The sequence below is a fragment of the Patella vulgata genome, chromosome 1 (assembly GCF_932274485.2).
Source record: "Patella vulgata chromosome 1, xgPatVulg1.2, whole genome shotgun sequence".
NCBI lineage: Eukaryota > Metazoa > Mollusca > Gastropoda > Patellidae > Patella > Patella vulgata.
Window position 1 is genome coordinate 80,392,705 of NC_065879.2, and position 20,540 is coordinate 80,413,244.

Below are 20,540 nucleotides of genomic sequence, written 5' to 3' on the forward strand. Positions count from 1 at the left end.
AACCCCATCTCTCACTCTCTCCCTCTCTCTCTGTACGGCAACCGCTTGTTGGATATGGCGGTCATTTAGGACAGAGATCTATTCTCTAAGTATGAAGTAGATTCACCTTTTTGTGCAGAATGGTGTGACAGAAATTGACCCAAAACGCTCATAATTACATTTCATGTGGGCGTATATTGTCGTCGCCCATGTCCGCCCGGACGTCCACAATTGTTTGTGAACAGTCTACAGGTCACAATTTTTAACCGATTTCAATGAAACTTGAAATATAGGTTTATGACCCTCTCGGTTCCTTTCGATATTGGCATGTATCAGACTGTAACTTCATGGATTATGGCCCCTGAAAATCGGCCCAAAACTGACAGACAAAATGGCCGCTGTTCGTCCTCAAATAGCGTAAAAATATGGTATATCAAGGTTGTGGACCCTAATTTTTATCCGATTTTGTTGACACTTGAAATGTATACGAAAAGTCGCTATTTTAGTATGTGGGCCCTATAGAGGTCATAATTTTTATCCGATTTAAAAAAAACAACGTATTATTATATCACCGCCACACCCTAAGGACGGCTGAGTTCGAATTTCTTGAAAATCAGCCCAAAACTGACAGACAAAATGGCCGCCCCTCGTTCACAAATAGCGTTAAAAAAATATGGTATATCAAGGTTGTGGACCCTATAGAGGTCACAATTTTATCCAATTTTGTTGAAACGTGAAATGTAAGTTTATAACCCAAAGATCTCGGTTCTTTTCGATATTTGCGCATATCGAATTGTAATTTTCTGAATTATGGCACTTGATTATAGGAAAAATCACTTTCTTTTTAGCTTGTTCTCTATCCATCTCTCGAAAATGTGGGCGTATCCTGCCTAGCAGCCGCTGGTTTAAAAAAACTTTTATCGAAATCTCCAATCAGTTTTATTTTGTACTTCAATGTGCAGGCTGAAAAGTTCTTAGCCTGAAAAGGATAGACCTTTTGGGTAGAAACGAACTTTTGCCACTAACAAGTAGAATCATGGAATGAATCATAGACATATGAATTGCCACTGTAGTATTACTATTGCCTTGTGAACCTACCCATTGAAACCAAAAATGAAGAAAACTGGCAATAGGACAGTCATATATACCTGCAACTGAAATGACTAACCCCAACACAATTACATGCCGGCATAGTCTCCACTCACAGGCACTTGAAGGGATTAAAATAAAACTTCTTACTACTGCTTGACTATATATTATAGTATATAAAAGGTAATTCAGCCGCCATCTTTGTTTTCACGTCTTCAAGGCATTACGTCTGATAACATCTCACAATACTCACTAGTTCTAACACTACCCGTCGTTTTTATTGCCAACGAGACCTTATTTGATCATTATTCAGCTTCCGATGTAATTAAATTGGCCATTTAACAGCGTTATTAGTTACAAATCAAACGTGAAGCGCTGTCACTTGCCGAAATTCATGTTCAACGGCCCGGAAGTAAGTTGTGTTTGTAGCAGTCTGTATCACCCAGTCTCTCATAAACCTATCCGTTACTCGATTATTTTCCTAGGAACTGGGTGATCCAGACTGCAACTGCGGCCTCGCTTCGTAGGCTCGATCATTTACCGACCAAATTTCCAGTAACGGCAAGTGACAGCGCTTCACGTTTGATTTGTAAATGGCCGTAAATGGCCACTCCTTTTTTTTGATTTTGGTGAAACTTAAAATAGGATTCTGTAGATATTCACGCATATTGGACCGTAACTTCCTGGATTATTGTCTCTGTACGAAATATCGCTTCTTTTTTGTTATTAACTTGTTCTCTGTCCATCTCTTGCAAAATGTGGGCGCATCTTACATGGCAATCGCTTGTTTTCCTTTGAAATATATGTGACCAAACTGGTTTATTCTGCGTTTAAGTTTAAACTACTTTCGATTTGTGAAGAATATGAAACTAGGCGTATACAAGGTCAGATTTATTCTGCGTTTAAGTTTAAACTACTTTCGATTTGTGAAGAATATGAAACTAGGCGTATTTACCGGGAAGTTATTTGAATACACCCCTAGTGATAAACGGTAGATGAACAAGGTAGGTAACATTATGATCCGTTGTTTTTTTATTGTATTACTTCTAAAACATGAAGCTGAAGCAAAAATCAAGGGTACATCACGGAACATGACAAGACGAAAAAGGTCTGGTCCTATAGGTTAATATTACGAAGCTTACCCTCAATGTACTGTACACACTATACTAAGCAAGGAAGTATTTGCGAGTCTTACCATAAATGTATTCCAAGTATTGCACTATAATATGTGTTGGCTGTTATTGTGGTTTAAGGTTACTAAATATAATCATTTATATTGTAAATTGACATTTTCATGGTAAACATCATTAAATTACTGTAAGTCCAATATGTTTTATTACAAAAATAAAAATCTTTTACTATATCTATTATGACTATAAAGGCTTGAAGTTAACGGATCCTTCTCATTCCAATTCTCCCCAATATGTGCATGGTTTAAAAGTATCTGCTCTTCAGGTGTGTGTCCTATCAGTTTCGAGATTAATGTTTCCTGAGATTAATGTTTCCTAAGACAAGATGAAGGAGTAAGGCGTCTCAACCTGTATTGAAGGCCCCGCCATTTGTAGTCTATTCCTGTACTCTCTTATGTATATATATTTACGTCACTAAAAACACAGGATAAACAATCTATATTTAGGTTTGGGGAAGGCCCAGTACGTATCTAACATACGCTAATAGTATGCATAATAGAACAGCTATTACTAACAACTCTTGCAATCCTTACACTATAAAGTTTTGTCTATTTTAACACTTCTTAACAAATATACAAATAACAATTCAATCGTATAAGGTTGGATAATCGTGTTAAATGTTTATTATGTCTCACTACGGGTAACATAATTGTACGTAACATTTAGGGGGTGGATTGCCCATAATGTCTTCCATTGAGTCAAGTGGCGTGGTTGGAATTCCCTTTTTATACGCCCACATTTTCATGTGGACGTATTATGCCGTCGCCCCTGTCCGTCCGGACGTCTGTCTGTCTGTCCGTCCACAATTGTTTGTGGACTCTCTACAGGTCACAATTATTATCCGATTTTGACGAAACTTGAAATATAGGTTTATCCCCAAAAGATCTTGGCTGCTTTCGATATTGGCATGTATCGGGTCGAACATTCATGGATTATGGCCCCTGATTGGACGAAAAATCACGTTTTTAGCTTGTGGACCTACAGAGGTCACAATTTTTATCCGATCTTGTTGAAACTTTAAATGTAAGTTTATAACCCAAAGATCTCGGTTCCTTTCGATATTCGTGCATATCGGCCAGTAAGTTCCTCAATTATGGCCCCTGATTGTACGAAAAATCGCGTTTTTAGCTTGTTAATCCTATAGAAGTCATATTGTTTATCCGATTTAAAAAAAACCGTATTATTATATCACCGTTACACCCTAAGGACGGCTGAGTTCGAATTTCGTGAAAATCGGCCCAAAGCTGACGGACAAAATGGCCGCCCTTCGTTCTCATCTAGCGTAAAAATATGGTATATCAAGGTTGTGGACCCTATAGAGGTCACAATTTTTATCCGATTTTGTTGAAACATGAAATGTAAGTTTATAACCCAAAGATCTCGGTTCCTTTTGATATTCGCGCATATTGTACCGTAACTTCCTGAATTATGGCCCCCTAATTGTACGAAAAATCGCGTTTTTAGCTTGTGGACCCAGCAGATTAACCCTACTAATTAAGCGGATTAGGGGTTAGTTACAGATTAGTAAGTTATACTCTGTTTTAATTATTTCATGATCAGTTAAATTTAACCTATGACATGTATAAACTATAAATCACAATATGGAAATGGAGGCGTTTCACGTCCAAAGAAAATACATGTACATAGAATTAAACAGAAGAATACATGATGAAAAACAAAGATTATTAACTGGTTTGACGACTTTATATAAATACGGAAATTCGATATCACATTTAGTCGGATTTTAAATATACATGTACAATACTAAATTTGTTAATAAAATAACTTGTATGTAAAGTAGTTAATATTGATATGAAAAATATATATGTACATGCTAAATTTGTTAATAAAATAACTTTTATGTAAAGTGGTTAATATTGATATGAAAAAGACTATAGTTTTAACACCATTGTTACCCTAATTAGTACTGGTCCGATGATTCTACGTGGAAAACAATAGCTGCTGGGAAAGTGAGAACACCCCGAGGTTCATCACAAACTCCACCAGATAACTGGACATTGTTATGTTTGACATAAATCATCTTGGTTGTAATCACCGCTAGTTTCCTGTGACTAAACTGTAGTAATATTTAATGTTCTTTAATATTACTAGACTGATGCCGTGATACCATAGTAATATGATCTCCGCGACCATATTATATCTTTTAACTGATTATTGGTTCCACATATCTCACACACTCAAATTGAATAAGTGATGGGTTTATATATAAAAAACAGTGATGATTTGGTAAACATTTAATTCTGGGTTAATAACAAAATAACACGCCTGGCACTCTCGGTGGAAAGTTTTCACTGTCCATATAAGGGTGTTTCTCGATGTCATTAGGCTTAGTAACCTATCATCATAATTAATTACATAATTGCCGGAGCTGTCTCAGGGTCACTGTAAATGATTAAAACACTGATTTAGATCCTATATAGAGACACGCATTGAGAGAGATACCATGTAGATCGGTTGGCAGATACTGTTGGGTTGAAGAGACACCACATGGATTCAGATTGCCTCGTTAGGTCGTAGGAGAGCCATTATATGATGTAGGGTTTCCGTCAGTAAACTCGTTCTGCCAAATGGTGGGTTTGAGAGAGTAGAGAATGACGTTATTGTAATCTATGTTTGTAACCGATGTATCAAGTGCTTGATATAAAATGTTAAAAAGAACTGCTGCAGTGTTGTTCCTGGTGGCTGGTAGACAAACCTCTTAGTCCTGCGTTAAAAATAAATCCAGAACATGAAAAGGAGTCATAAGTAAAGTATTACAAATATAATAAGAGACAATACTTGGAGTTGTGCTTTCCACATCTGACCAGCGACGCATATTACTACATTACTACCCAATTCGTGTTCTTGGAGGCTACTAGACTTACCAGGCATTTACTTACTATCTACCCAATTATGTTCTTTAAGATTACTAGACTGGTGACGTGTATGGTGTTCCCTAGTTAATATCTACCATATTGATTTTATCCAAGATTACTGGGCTGATGGCGTCCGTGAGATACTATTATCTATCAAATTCATTTTCGTTAAGATTAATGAATGTGTCGGATGTTCATTTGACTCCGTGTTTGTATTTATTCAAACCATATTCTTTTAGATTACTTGACTGAATACGTCCCGGCAGATACTGAGTTACTGTTTACCCAATTCACGCTCTTTAATGTGACTGGGCTGATGGTGTGCAGGGTGTTCACTTGGCCCTGAGTTACTGTTTACCCAATGCGTATTCTTTAAGAACACTACCCAATCAATGTACTAGGGCAGAACTAGTTATGCATTTAAGCTAAGATTTAAATTTTTTACAGAATGGGATTCAGTCTGTTATACCTAACTGTGTTGGTGTGGAGCCCCCTGGTGACAGGTACGTATTATCACAAAACTAGAAAGTGCTTTACATATCAAGGCAGTGGGACTGATTAACCATGAGCATATTTATCAAAGGCAACTTGAAGATTTATAAATAACCTAAATTTTAAGTTAATATCTAATCTGATCAAAAGGACGCCAACTTGTGATTTAAATAACTACACATGAGTCGTTAGAATTCATTGTAACCTGACCTCGTTACCTTCGTGCCCCAGTTTACCACACAGAATGTCTTCATTACCCTGAAGATATATTAATACATAGTTCTAGAGATAAAAGACATTTCACGCATAATACTTTTCGAAATTACAAAGGACAATTGATCTCTTTGGACTAGCAAGTGAAACTTTATAAGGGCCTATAAAATACGTTCGTAGAGCGCAGGATATATATTTAATATAGTCTGTGGTTTTCGTATAATTTAGAAACAGCGTTTACCTGGAAAGAAACAGAGAATCCGGTTAGAAGAACAGTACGCCAAAGAGTTGAATTGGTGTGGAAATATGAAACTTACCAATCTGTCAACAGCATGATTTTTATTCGCGCTCGCTCTGAGAATATGTCTGATGATAAGGTAATTAGAGAGACAGGTGTAACCTACGAGGTTGGGCAGGTAACCCTACTCCGTCGGAATCGAAACCACGTCACTTGACTCCGTGGCAAACCTTATGTTCCAAAGTACATGCATGCCATCGCAACCAACGCATTACATCAATTATTTATTAACTAAGCCCAAAGTATGCCACACTTGCTTCTAAGAAATTGTGATAACATAACTAATCCCAGTGTTAGGGTGACCCACCATAAATAAATATCTCCAAATATCTCGACAATTACGCCACAATATTTATATATATGCCAAGCCTCAAATCAGTTTCACACAATTATAGTCACTAAATAAACGATCATGTTGTACTTAATAAGCTATGACCATTAATCATCTATAAATAATAGACTGAAAACTGGTTCCAAGTTGCGTCCATAACATCCAGACACTTTTGAGTAAAAGATAGGTTATGTGCCCTTGTTTTGAAATTAATCTCGCTTAACCAGTCTATCGACCATTCTACGTCTGATTGACAGGTCGGGATAATCAAGACTACTTTTTTACGAAACATAACAGAAAGCTAGAACAAGAAATTGAATTTAAAAATAAGCACTTTAGACAACTCAACAATTGTTTTAAGAAACTTGTAAAAGTAAAATGAAACTACTGCTAGTATCATGTTCCTGCTAAAGAAAGTGATTCAGAGATAGTATTTGTACTAAACCAAAAGATGCCGCTCTTAACGGTACAGTTAATGATAAAGCAATTTAAAAAATAAAACAAACGTAATTACTAAAGCTGCTGTAATAACCAAGAAGCTAAATTTTACTGCTATTCAAAATCGTCAACAATAGATTTTTTACGGCTGTAATAGTTGATATATTTGTAGAGAATTGCACGTGCCATGGCTATTTATCGACTCAAAGCGAGTGCGGGGTAGTCAGAAATCAGTTCGAGACACGCAACTGAAGCGTGCACATTTAGCCGTGTCGAGACCAACTTTCTGTAAAGTGCACGGGTCATCCTACCAGTGTATGCCACAATTGTTTCTAGGAAATGATGATAACATCAATTATTTGTTAACCTCTCCCAGAGTATGCCATACTTGTTTCTAAGAAATGGTGATAACATCCATTATTTATTAACTAATCCCAGAGTATGCCACACTTTTTTCTAAGAAATGGTGATAACATCAATTATTTATTATCTAGTCCCAGAGTATGCCACACCTGTTTCTAAGAAATGGTGATACCATCAATTATTTATCAACTAATCATCAATTATTTTATTTAACTTCATGATTGTCTTCCCAACGTTTCATTCGTCCACAAATAGTTTTGCTTCCATTTGAATGGGGTCGGTCCGGTCCTTCAATGACTTAAATCCAAGGACTTTTATTTTATTGTAGGTATTTGAATGGAAAGAGAAGTCTGGTCCATTAATATGAACATTTGATGTTTTTGAAAAAGAAAATAGATGCAGATAAAGTTGCTAAAAAGTTACTATAGGACTTGTCATTCTCGATATCCTCAGTTGTAGTACTACTGGCTTTTTCTTGAACTTTTTTTTCTTTCCATGATCAAAAATACAGCATACAGTTCAATTTTTTTCTAAGTTTTATTCTTCAAACAATCTGGGGCAGTTGGTAAATAAAAACAACCATCTGGCTTGTTATGTCTGCTATAATGATCTGCGTGAGTTCTCCCGAAGTCAACACCGCTCTCTCATTTATAGGTACCTACCCCTAATTGATTTACGTAATAGACTGACAATAGCCAAATTCCATATATGGAATGGACATGCACTATACCCTGGATATCGACAGGAATTGTTATCTCATTTGGTCAAAACATATGACATATGTTTTATAACAAAGGAACATGTAAATGGCCAACGTGTTCATTAATCTATAGTTCCGTTGACGTATCAAAACAACCAGCATGGTTTGTTATAATATCTTGAATATCAATTTTAGGTACAATAATTGGTTAAATATCATAATATGATTATTGTTCCCGCCATTATATTGTTAGACGTTATATTCCACTAACATCTTGGTCCATCAATGGGTTTTTCTCAAATAATATGATTATTGTTACTGCCATTATATTGTTAGACATTATATTCCACTAACATCTGGGTTTTTCTCAAATTGTCTGCTCATGATCGTAGCTTGATTCTACGAACCAATCATAAAACAGTTTACATACCAGTCTTGGCGTCATTGTTCACGTTCACCACAGTAATCTTAGTTGCAATAAAATGCGAGTTACTTTCCTTCGCCCACTCGATTGATCGATAAAAATAGTAGAAGTATCAAGGGTGGATAATTTGACTATGTCTCCCGCATGAATTGACACAGGGGTTAGTGCAGAAGAACGGAACGATACCACTGGGGATACCGAGAATGTGTGTTGAAGTACGATGCATAAATGATTTCAGGTTCCTGTGGGAAAATGGACGCAGGAAGAGGGATTCAAGCCCGATCCATTCATATCAACAATGCTGGAACACGTTATTGAGAACATAGAAGGGACGAATAAGAAGAAAGTATCTTTGATACTTAAAGATCCTATCAACATAGACTACGGCCTCCATTACAACTGTCAAGTTGACTTTGGTGATTCAGTACCAATGAATTTGTCAATTAAATTGATAGCATTGAGTAAATAACTCTTATTTCTTTATTCAGTTTTCTTAGTAGACAATTTTATGATTCCCCATCTTGAACTTAGGCTTCACAGAAACCGGCCTACTGTTTGTGATAACATGGACAGTATAATTTCGGATGGGACGACACAAATAATTAATATCTAGCTATTTAGAATAAAACTATCTTACTAGTCTTTTTTTTTATTAAAATAATATTTTCCGGTTTTGTTTCACATTCGATGGTAAATCAAAGAATAGGTTATCTAATCAACAAAACGCCGAATCTATACCATAGACTTATTGATCAACTACGGCAAGTCCCATTGCTAAAGGTTAGTGGTGGTTTCTTCTATTGATGAGACTACGGTGGCTTTATGAATACAGAGCTGGCTCACGAACCCTGTCTTTAATGATATAGGTGCCTGGGACTTTCCATCCCCGTTTCCCCATCAGTGGTGCATTTTTATCCGACAAGGACTACTGCGAAGTCGTTGAGAAAACAGATGCCCATTCGTGTACGATGCTAGCCGTCTTGATTGGCCCGATTGGTGTAGAAAAGTCGGGCGTTATACCCATTTCATTACTGAAATTATGACTAAGGTGTCTTCTCAGTCAACGTTAGATTTCTTGTTTATGTACGGACGTTGTAACATACGATGTTACGGTTCAAACTAATTAAAATTCGGTTTGTTTTCTTGCAAAGTATTCAATAATTAAACACATTACAAACGTAAAGATTTGGTTGGTGTCTATGTTTGGTGCGTGTGTACAACAGTAAAGATGCTTGTGTCAGTCGATGAAATTGGGTTGCGGTTGATCTATTGCATGAATCAAAGTATCGTATATCGTTACAGGGCCAAAATGGATAGATAATTCCGGAGCAGTTAAAGCAAGGGAGGGAGAAGATGCCGAATTGATTTGGAGTTACACATATCCTTATATTACAGAGTGTGTTTTTATAAGTAGAAAGTTAGAAAACGAAACGGTAAATATCTTATAGAACTCATGGAGTCTTTCAAAGTTAGATCTATATAATAATATACCTCTATATTATTTCTAATGTATACCAATATCAATTAATTTTACTTCACATTTACTGTCTTGAAGCGTAAAATTAACAGTATTTACAAACTACACTTTTGTTTTACTGATTGTATAAAGATTAACCACGTCAATATACGACATCCTACTTGCACACTTAAATAGCAGATTGTAATTCTCCAAGGTGGTACCATTTACCACATCGTATTGTATTTCATTCACCAGACAATAAGAGTGGATACGTTGGGGTATCCACAATGTAGCATAGTGGGTACTGAAACTTAAAACAGATATAAAAATAGATAATATAAAGAGAATCTGCTGAAAATTGCAGCCAAATTGCTTCACTCTGAACCGAGATATTAGCTTTTTTAATTTTTGGCTAGCCTCGATCATTAATAAGGTCGGTATTATGAAAAGCAAAGTCTCGGATTATCCAATTTTACGTTTATATTATCCTTCAAAAAATGTATTACAATCCGATAAATATCGCAGGCTAACGATTGCATCGAGAATTCATTATGTTCTGGATCAATTAATTGATGTCTGATTATTTAGATAACATTTCAGGCCTAAATAAAGACCTACAATAGATTTAGTTCTTTCGCAACGTATGTTTAAATGAATGAAAAATAAATAAAACATAAATAAATTTAAAAGCTATTTTAATAAATCTATTCTGTGTTTATTTATTTGCTACGTTAGATTTATTATTTGCGTTTCCGAATGCATGAACATGGACTCTTTAGAAAATCAATTTGCTAATGGCTGAGTGGGATATGATGCCAATGTATGTGCGTGTTATAATCTGGCAAATCTGAACTCGTTATAACCAGTGGTCAGGTTGTTTACAATATTTAAACAAATTCAAGATAATTAGTAAATAAACCGTAGAATATTCTAGAATTTAATATATATTTTTTAGACGGAATTGGGATATTGGTTTCGCGGTGAGTTTAATATAACGGATCCGTCATATATCGACAGAGTGATCTTTGAGAAGTCAAACAATAAGAGGAGTACAAATTATAGTGAAGAAATTAAAGTCACTTTGAAAAATGTCACAGACAAAGATTTTAATTATACCTACGTAGGTCGCCTTATTCTTAGTGATGGAGAAGAACTCACAAAGGACCTAAGCTTAAAAGGTAAATTTACCCGTGTTTAATTTCATTTCGGAATTAATTCTGTCCCACACTCATCAAAATGCTAAGTGGGTAAGACGCTGGCTCGCTAGCCTGGAGGTCGGCTGTTCGATCCCTGCATTGGCCGATAAAGTTCATCCAGATTTTCCGGCGTGGTCCCCCCTTGTCAGTGATGCAGGACGGAGGGCCTGACAAGGACAGCTGTCTAGTCGTTCGGATGGGACGAAAAACCGAGGTCCCGTGTACACATTGGCGTGCACGTAAAAGGTCCCTTGACAGTTGGAATTCGATATAAGAGTAGGCCGTATTGCCGCTGTCCGGGCAAAATTTCCCTCATAGCACACTGTATGGCGTATGCCCGTCTTCATTAGCCCAGTTCGGAGCAGTAACAGTAGGACGTTAAACACCATTTCATTTCATTTCTCATCAAAATGTGGTAAATTAGCTGTATATATAGTGAATGTATGGACTGTACATGGTGCATATGCATTTTGAAATTTAGTCTCTAACATCACCGTCGAGTGGTAGGGAAGATATTTGAATTTGACTCCCATATGTCACGGGTTCGAATTCCGGCGACGTACGAGATAAATTATCACTTGTTATGGGATGTAACAATAAGAATCTGACATTTGTATTTGGAGCACCCTTGAATCTGATCTGTAATCATTAGCTATCTCTATTTACAGAGCGAAAATTATCAATTAAAATCACAAATGCCAATGTATTTGCTTCAAGTCGAGTGATCCATGAAAATTTTTTTACAGCTTAACCAACGTCATTTATAACTTTTGTATTTTGTAACAAACTGTCTTATTGGTTGACAAAGAACAGGGAACGACGAATTCACATTTCAAAAACAAATATTAAAGTTTCAGAGAAGCATTACTTTTTATTATGTTCTGCATTGAGTCTCCACAGATTGTGCGTTCAAATATTTCGCTATAGAGGTGTGACTGAATCGGTTTTAGATTGAAAATGAGGAATAATGAAGTGAGGAATGAATGTAATTATTTATGATATACACGTTGGGCTGAATCCATCTCTGACTGTAATTTAGAAATAATAAAATTAGGAAAGAACATTATTATTTAAGATATACGACCTATCTGATCGAGTATAAACGTATGGATAATTGACATGTACTGAGATATTTCATTCTATATTTTTAGAGGTCAAGGTTCCTTTAAGTCCAGTGTCTAAACAAGACCATGCCAACAGCGCACGTAATTTTCATTCCAATGCTTTACTTCTTCTGGTGGCCCTCTTCCTGAACTTGTAAGTATGACTATGAGTATATCCAAAGCTAATTTTTGCTACTTGTGTTGATAGATTTTGAAGGAATAAGTCTATGTCCACAAACCCTATAAATATACCATACATAATCCAGACTTCACTAGAGATCCTCGCCCTGGCTTGTCTTGGGTGTTCCTATCTAATGACGTGAAATCGTTAAATGCAGGCGCTACAAGTTATGTTCTATCCACACCGAACCTACCGTGTATACATTGGAATGCACGTAAAAGATCCCTTGGCAGTTGGAATTCGATATAAGAGTAGGCGATAGTGCCGCTGCCCGGGCAAAATTTGCCTCATAGCACACTGTATGGCGTATGCCCGTCGTCATTAGCCCAGCATAGGAACAGAAAAGTAGGAGGTTAAACCCCATTTCATTTCATTTCACCGAACCTACGGTATAGTGAATTCAATGAAGGCCTGTGACACTAACTCATAAAGCGTCAATTAAATGTAAATTAAAGAGAATAAACAATACGTAGCTTACAAATGTATGTGTACCTTTGTATTAATTAGATATTATAACATACTGTATGAAATCTATTTCATTTCTATACTACAGGGACAAGACTTGGTGGGTTGCAGTGAACATTGTAACACAACCATTGGCATCAACACCATCCAATGACGGTCCCAAGTCCGAACAAAATGTGGAGGGATGAACAAGCGCGAATGTTTTTGTTGATATGAAATAAACCGTCCTTTTAATTTTGTATGGTACCATGCGGTTCTTGCTGTTGTGTCAGGGATGTGTTATTATTCAAAATTGTGTAAATAACCGTTAACATGCCTTTCATTCAATTTACAACATTGATTATAATCCATTTATTTTAACAAGCTTTCCAAAAGCATACCGTCACATGAAACAAAATGAAAACAAACATTAAGATTTATTGATGAGTATTTACTATTTATACGCTCACATAGAAATGTCGTATATTGCCATCCTAGTTCTTCTGTCGTCTACAATTTCTTCTGAACACTCTACAAACTACATTTATTATTTGATTGTTTTGAAATAAATTAATACATGATTTTAAAACAATCAATGCAACAAAGGACACTATTGAATTTCGGCAATTTCCCTTGTATCACTTTTATGAACCTTATGGACGCTCATAATTGACGACAGTTACCTAGCGTTATGTATGAAATTTATTCATGCGTCATTTAAATTAGTGAAACGAAGAATCCTTTTTAATTTCCGCTGGAGCTATAGCTTGTTGCACCTTGTGAACGTTTTAACGACAAAAGTGATCATCCGATTTATATGGAATTTGTATGCATCATTTAAATTAGTGAAATAAAGAAGCCTGTTGAATGTCTGCACCATTTCTCCCAATTACTTCGAAAGTTATGGCCCTTGTTTCACTTTTGTTGAGCGTTCGCATGACAAGTTATTATCCGATCTGTATGGAATTTATATGCATTCTTTAAATTAGTAAAACAAAAAAAGCTTGTCCAATTTCTGTACATTACTTCCAGAGTTATGGCCGTTGTTTCAGTTTGTAGAACCTCGCGAACCCGCAGATGACGTAAAATTATAGGCTGATTCGTATGAAATTATCATGGAGTGTTTACATACGAAAGAATGAATGTTCGACAACCCTTGTCGACCGCTTGTTCGATTTAGCTGCTGAGGCCTTTATGTTTCGTTGCCTGGCAACCTATCTTTAAAAAAAACAAAACATAAAAAATAACTGTGATCATTTTAACAATACCCTAATAGTCGAAGGAACTAAAGGCCATAGGCAACCCTCATGCTCCCTCCAATAATATTCAACCTTCATGCTCCCTCCAATGATATTCGATTTTCTTTCGTATTGGAGTGAAATATAACCATGGTGCAATCAAATTAGGAAAATTAAATAACAGTGCCCACTTTAAATATCTACCAACATGTACCACTTAAGATCTACTGGATTTATCAAAAATAGAGGATCCCCGGCAAACACTGTGTAGATGGTTTAAAAAATTATAATCTAGGTCTGGAACATGTTTCGGGCTGTCCGCCCTTCATCAGCCAGACACCAGGGTAGGCATACAACCTCATCTATATATATATATTTGTGACTGTCGTTTGTCTGTCTGTCTGTCTGTTCGGGGTTGGCGGCTACACTAGGTCTGCCCCGAGTCTGAAATTTGGGGTATAGGGGTAGCTCGAACAGGGGAGTAACATAGGCCAGGTGGCGTTAGTCTACCACTTCCGGTTTCGGAGTTATGACCCCCGAGCGAAGCCGGGTATCCTGCTAGTAATAAATAACCAGCAGTGTTGTCAGTAATACTCGCCTGATGGCTATTTAGTCTTCTCGCCTCTCTAATGTGCCAACGTATTTTGCCTACCTATAAATTCAGGAGAATTTGAAAATTCTAACCTGAAACAATTATACCAAGGCAGTCAATCTGCTATTTACCATTTGTAATGTCTTTGGACAAGCTTACCGATGTACAATGCAGGGGGTTGGATGGCCGAATGGTTAGCACGCGCGCTGTACCATATCTTCATTATTATTGCTTGCGGTTTCATAAAAATAGTGGGGTTGGATGGACGAATGGTTAGCACGTGCCCGCTGTATCATAAGGTCTGTCATTGAGTCAACTGGCGTGGTATCGATTCCCCGTATGTACGTGACAAGGAGTAGGCTCGCCTGTCCAACCTCGTGGGTTTTCTACGGGTCCTCCGGTTTCCTCCCACTGCTGATAACCCCTATGCGGAAGCGAATTGTTGAAATAAAATTAAACCATGTGTTAGTCCCGAAATGACCTAGTTTGTGTCGAGTGGACGTTAAACCCCTTTGGCAAATAAAGATCACGTGACCCCAGACATTTCTGTTCAACCAAACAAAAACGTGGTGTGATTTCCATTGCAAACTTAATGCGTAGGGTCGCCGGGTCAACCTCGTGGTTTCCTCCAACTGCTATAGACCCTAAGCGCAAGCGAATTATTGAAATAAAATTGACCATGTTAGTCCCGAAATGACCTAGTTTGTGTCTGAATGTCCCCCCAAACCAAAAACAAGTATGCTCTTCCCAAATATAGGCAACAGCGATCTATTTTAATGGACATTCAAATTGATATACCTTAAGAAATACAACATGGAGGTACATTTTCATGACAGTTTATGATAGAGAATCACACAGGGTTGTTTTATATATAAATATAGTGCCATAACTATCCATATAGTGTTCGAGATTTTATTTTCAGCTCGTGACACCCTAACATACCTGTCTAAACCTACATTTTGAGTGCCAAGGAGTGCAATTAAAACATCTAGAAACACCTACATCAGATTGCATTTATACGCCCATATTTTCATGTCGACGTATATTGTCATCGCTCTTGTCCGCCCCGACCTCCGCCCGAACGTCTGTCGGTCAGTCCACAATTTGTTTGTCACACTCTCTACACGTTACAAATTTTATCCGATTTTGTCGAAACTTGAAATAGAGGTCTATCTCACAAGGATCATGGTTCCTGTCGATATTGGCATGTATCGGACCATAACTTCATAGATTATAACCCCTGATAGTACGAAAAATCATCCTTTTAGCTGGTAGACACCCTAAGAGGTCACAATTTTCATATGATTTTGATGAGATTTGAAATGCATGTTTATAACTCAAAGAGCTTGGTTCTTTTCGATATACGCGCATATCGGATCGTAACTTCCTGAATTATGGTCCCCGAATATACGAAAAATCGCGTTATTAGAATGTGGTCCCTCTAGAGGTCACAGTTAAAAAAAACGTCCGAATATATCACCGTTACACCGTAGTGTTGGTTGAGTTCGAATTTCGTGAAAATCGGACCAAAACTGCTGAACAAAATGGCCGCCCTCGTACGCAAATTGTGTAAACATATGGTATATCGAGGTTGTGGACCCTCTACAGATCATAATTTTGATGAAACCTGAAATACATAACTCAAAGATCCTGGTTCTTTTCGATATTCACACATATCGGATCGTAACTTCCTGATTTATTGCCCTTGATTGTAGACGTCACAATTTTTATCCGATTTAAAAAAAAAACGTGTGAATATATCACCATTACACCCTGATGATTGTTGAGTTCGGATTTCGTGAAAACAGACCAAAACTGCTTGGTTAAAGGGCCTCCCCTCGTATACAAATAGTGTAAAAATGTGGTATATCAAGATTGTGGACCCTCTTTCGGCCACAATATACGGGACCTCGTTTTTTGTCCCCACAATAAAAGTTTCTTCGATCCCCACCGAAGTCAGACTGTCTACCAACGTCATAGATGACTCAATGCTAAAAGGTGGTATACGAATCTCAACTTCGTCAATTGACATTTCCGTCTGAAATTTGGATAAAGCTGCTGAATCGTATGGAAGGATATCGTTGCCAATATTAAATGCTCTGCTACAATGTCTTTTGTATTGATTATATGTAAAAAGTACAATGTACAAAGTCATAATACCGGTAATGATAAAGTCAAAATACCTCTAAGGCAAGAGTTAAATGTAAAACGTCAAATGTTAAGTGCTAAATGACAATTGTTTTGTGGGAAAATGCTTTTTTTTTACGTGTCTACATTTTACATTACTCTCATTACATTTTACATTTGCTCTCTGCCACATCCCATTTGTCCTACACGCATTCTACATAGCATGTTTCGCACAGCATCAACTTGCATATGCAAATGTAGGATATCACGTGACTTATTAACATATACGGAAACCTGGCACACTATAAGCTAGAACAAGGATATTCACGACACTATAACAGGAAATCAGCCTAGCACACAATAAAAATTTACTCACCTTGACACTTTGGATGGCACTTTATGATGATTACGGGGGGGGGGGGGGGGCTGTGCAATGTCCAAATACGAAATGTCAGGTATCATGTTACATATTAGTGAAAATCACATTCATTTCTGTTTGTAAAATATGTAAATAGTTTTCTGGTACAATCGTATTTTCATAATTTAAATCCAATAAATATCACACTATTAAAGGGGTATTTAAGTAAAAATACTGGTCTAAATACATTCCAGATACCATGTTAAGTATCACTGATTGCTCTTTTCAAATATGCAAATAGTTTTCTTGCACATTCATATTTTTGCTTAAATTTACAAAATAAGATTAAAGTTGAAGTGAAAGAGGGGGGGGGGGGACTAAACTAAACTAAAATAAAGATACAGGGCTTAATCATACTAAAAGATGTATAGTCATTCCTCTCTTTAAATATATTATTTATTTGTTGGGCACAATGCTTATATATTGTTTTTTTAATGGATCAAAGTAGGCTACTCAACTCTGTTTATAGAGAGACCGGAAAGAGTGGGGGTGTTTAAAATATAAAAATACGGGTATTAATACGAAATTCCAGTTATTGTGTTATAAATTACTGGAAAGTATGTTTCTTTGGCTGCTTGAATCTATCAATTATTTCCTGGCACATTCAAAATTACGCACGGTCGTCTAGATAGTTTCTTATGGTGTGCCAGCTTGATTTCTTTTGTCGTGCGGTGAATATCCTTATAGTGTGCGTGCCGGGTTTCCATATATGTTAATAAGTCACATGATATCCTACATTTGCATAATGCAAGTTGATGCTGTGCGAAAGTTGCTATGTAGAAAGCGTGAAGGGCAATGGGATGTGACAGAGCGCAAATGTTAAATGTAATGAGAGAAATGTAAAATGTAGACACGTCAAAAAAAAGAATTTTCCCACAAAACATTTGTCATTTAACACTTAACATTTGACATTTTACATTTAACTCTTTCCTTAGAGGTATTTCGATTTTATCAATATCGGTATTAGGACTTTGTACATTATATTTTTTACATATAATCAATGGAAACGACATTGTCGCAGAGCATTTAATATTGGCAGCGATACCCTTCCATAGAATCGAGCTTCGCCTCTAAGTCTTTTAACCCGCCCATTACTAGTGGAAGCACTATAAGCATGCTTAGGTCTTTGTTTCGATACGGGATTTTTGGAGACGTAACCACCGACTTGTACAGATTTAATCCAAAGCCGTTGCCAAATGTAGACGGGGAGTAACACCCCTCTCTTTTGCGCATAGGGGTTTTTAGCAGTGGGAGGAAACCGGAGGACCCGGAGAAAACCCACGAGGTTGGACAGGCGAGCCTTCTCCCTGTCACGTACAACCGGGGAATCGAAACCCCGCCAGTTGACTCAATGACAGACCGTATGATACAGGTACGGCGCGAACGTGCTTACCATTCGGCCATCCAACTCCCATTTGCCAAATGTAGTCGGGGAGTAACAGCCCTCTCTTTTGTACATATCATATATAATGTTATAGGGTCTACAAGCCTTCATTATTCTAAAGTCCTTTATTAATCTTTGCATTACAATTCATATATATAGGTGAGTGGGGTAAAAAGCTACAAAATACAAAATAGCTAAGCCTGTCTAATACATGTATATCTAAATTCGACAAAAGAAAAAATTGCTTGACTTCTACAGCCTTATTTTAATTCAGATTTTACGTCCACTCGACACAAACTAGGTCATTTCGGGACTAACATATGGTTCGCTTTTATTTCAACAATTAGCTTGCGCGTAATGGTCTTTAGCAGCGGGAGGAAACCGGGGGACCCGGAGAAAACACACGAGGTTAAACAGTCGACTCTACTTCCTTGTACAAACGGGTAATCGAAACCATAGAACTTGTGATACAACTCGCTAAACGTTCGGCCATGCACCCCCACCCCATCTTAATCCAGACTAACACTGTAGTAAAACACAAAATTAAAAGACCGTTATCAACCTGAATTATGACCTGCATTGTTCAAAGGCAATAAAAATGGTAAATAGCGACTGCCTTATTATAATTACTTAAAGGAGCTAAGTCTCTAACTCAATATTTTCCATAATATTCGAAATCAAATACACGAATTTGAATTCTATATTGATCAGTTTCATTCCATATTGATGTTGTTATCGTGCCGCGAAACTATAGGATTTTAATATCCAATATTTAAGACACAATTAACATTTATAATCAGTACACAAGTCGTCAACCCTATGCTTTGGGTGCCATTTTGTAATGAACAAATAAAAACATATCCTACAACAGAATGTAGAAGTAATTAGTAAAGGCTGATTCACTGACGACAAAAAATAATTTAGAATGCACTAAGCAGGCATAACCGACTGCAGTTCAATTTTAACTGTTCACGTATTTCAACGAAGCTAATTGATTATAATTGCAATATTTTTCAAAATCAAAATTGAATATAAACTACTTTACATACATTCATATTACATTAATATTTATCTATAGGTTCCAATTTATAGAGCCACACACCCTTTAACATTAAGATAAAACAAAGATCTACACAATAAAACACTAATACTTCTAAAATTATCAACTTACACTGTGGGGGAATCCAAATTCCTTAGAAATTAAACAGAGACCACGCGGTTCCTATAATTCCATTGACCTATTAAACGTCTAAAAATGAAAGGGTTACTGAGGGGACATAATTTAATGCTAATAAACCAGGTTACTGACTACAATTACATAACTGTTTGAAATAAAATTATTATAACATCACATTTTCGTACAGATTTATTACATGTGTACATATGGAAAACGGTGACAGACCAGTGCTGTTGTTGTTTGGGAAACACAAAATGATTGTTTCATGTTAAAATTTTTAAATACTAACGAATGCGAGATACTTATCTATAGGTAGGCAGAATTACAGTTGGCAAATTAGAGAGGCCAGATGACTATTACTGGTTAATTATCATGAGGTGGTATGCCAACCCTGGTGTAGATTTAAGGGATTTGGGAGAAAATGTCCTGAGTCTCTGTTTAATTTAGGCTTATGTTTCTGGATTTCTAGGGCTTCTCTGAGAATTCTGTTTTTCCACACTGTCAAGTTCCTGGCTAGAATTTCCGTCTTTTCCCATTTGATTTCATGTTGTGGATTGTTTAAAATATGTTCTGCAATTGCAGATTTATTATACTCCTGCTTCCTAACTGCGGTGTGATGCTCTTTAATTCGCACTGATATCGGACGTGACGTTTCTCCAATGTATGCCTATATATTTGTACTGGTTCTGTACTTGTGGTCATTGGTTTATTGTATAAATGGTTTCAAATTGTGATCTTTGATCTGGTTAATTAATTGTTGTTGTTGTGTTATCTGCTTAATGGTTTCTACCTGTTGTCTACATACTATATCTTTCATCTTGTTAATTA

At 36.6% G+C, this 20,540-nt stretch overlaps 1 protein-coding gene across 1 annotated transcript; it reads left to right on the plus strand.

Moving 5' to 3' along the window:
* Positions 1-1,983: 1,983 nt before the first annotated feature.
* LOC126824844 (uncharacterized) lies at positions 1,984-13,796 on the plus strand. The gene is made up of 8 exons (XM_050554243.2): positions 1,984-2,072; positions 5,582-5,637; positions 6,068-6,216; positions 8,632-8,854; positions 9,696-9,826; positions 10,808-11,030; positions 12,200-12,305; positions 12,886-13,796. Exons 2-8 carry the CDS (start codon positions 5,583-5,585, stop codon positions 12,983-12,985), a joined length of 987 nt encoding a protein of 328 aa, XP_050410200.1. The 5' UTR covers positions 1,984-2,072; position 5,582; the 3' UTR covers positions 12,986-13,796.
* Positions 13,797-20,540: the final 6,744 nt, after the last annotated feature.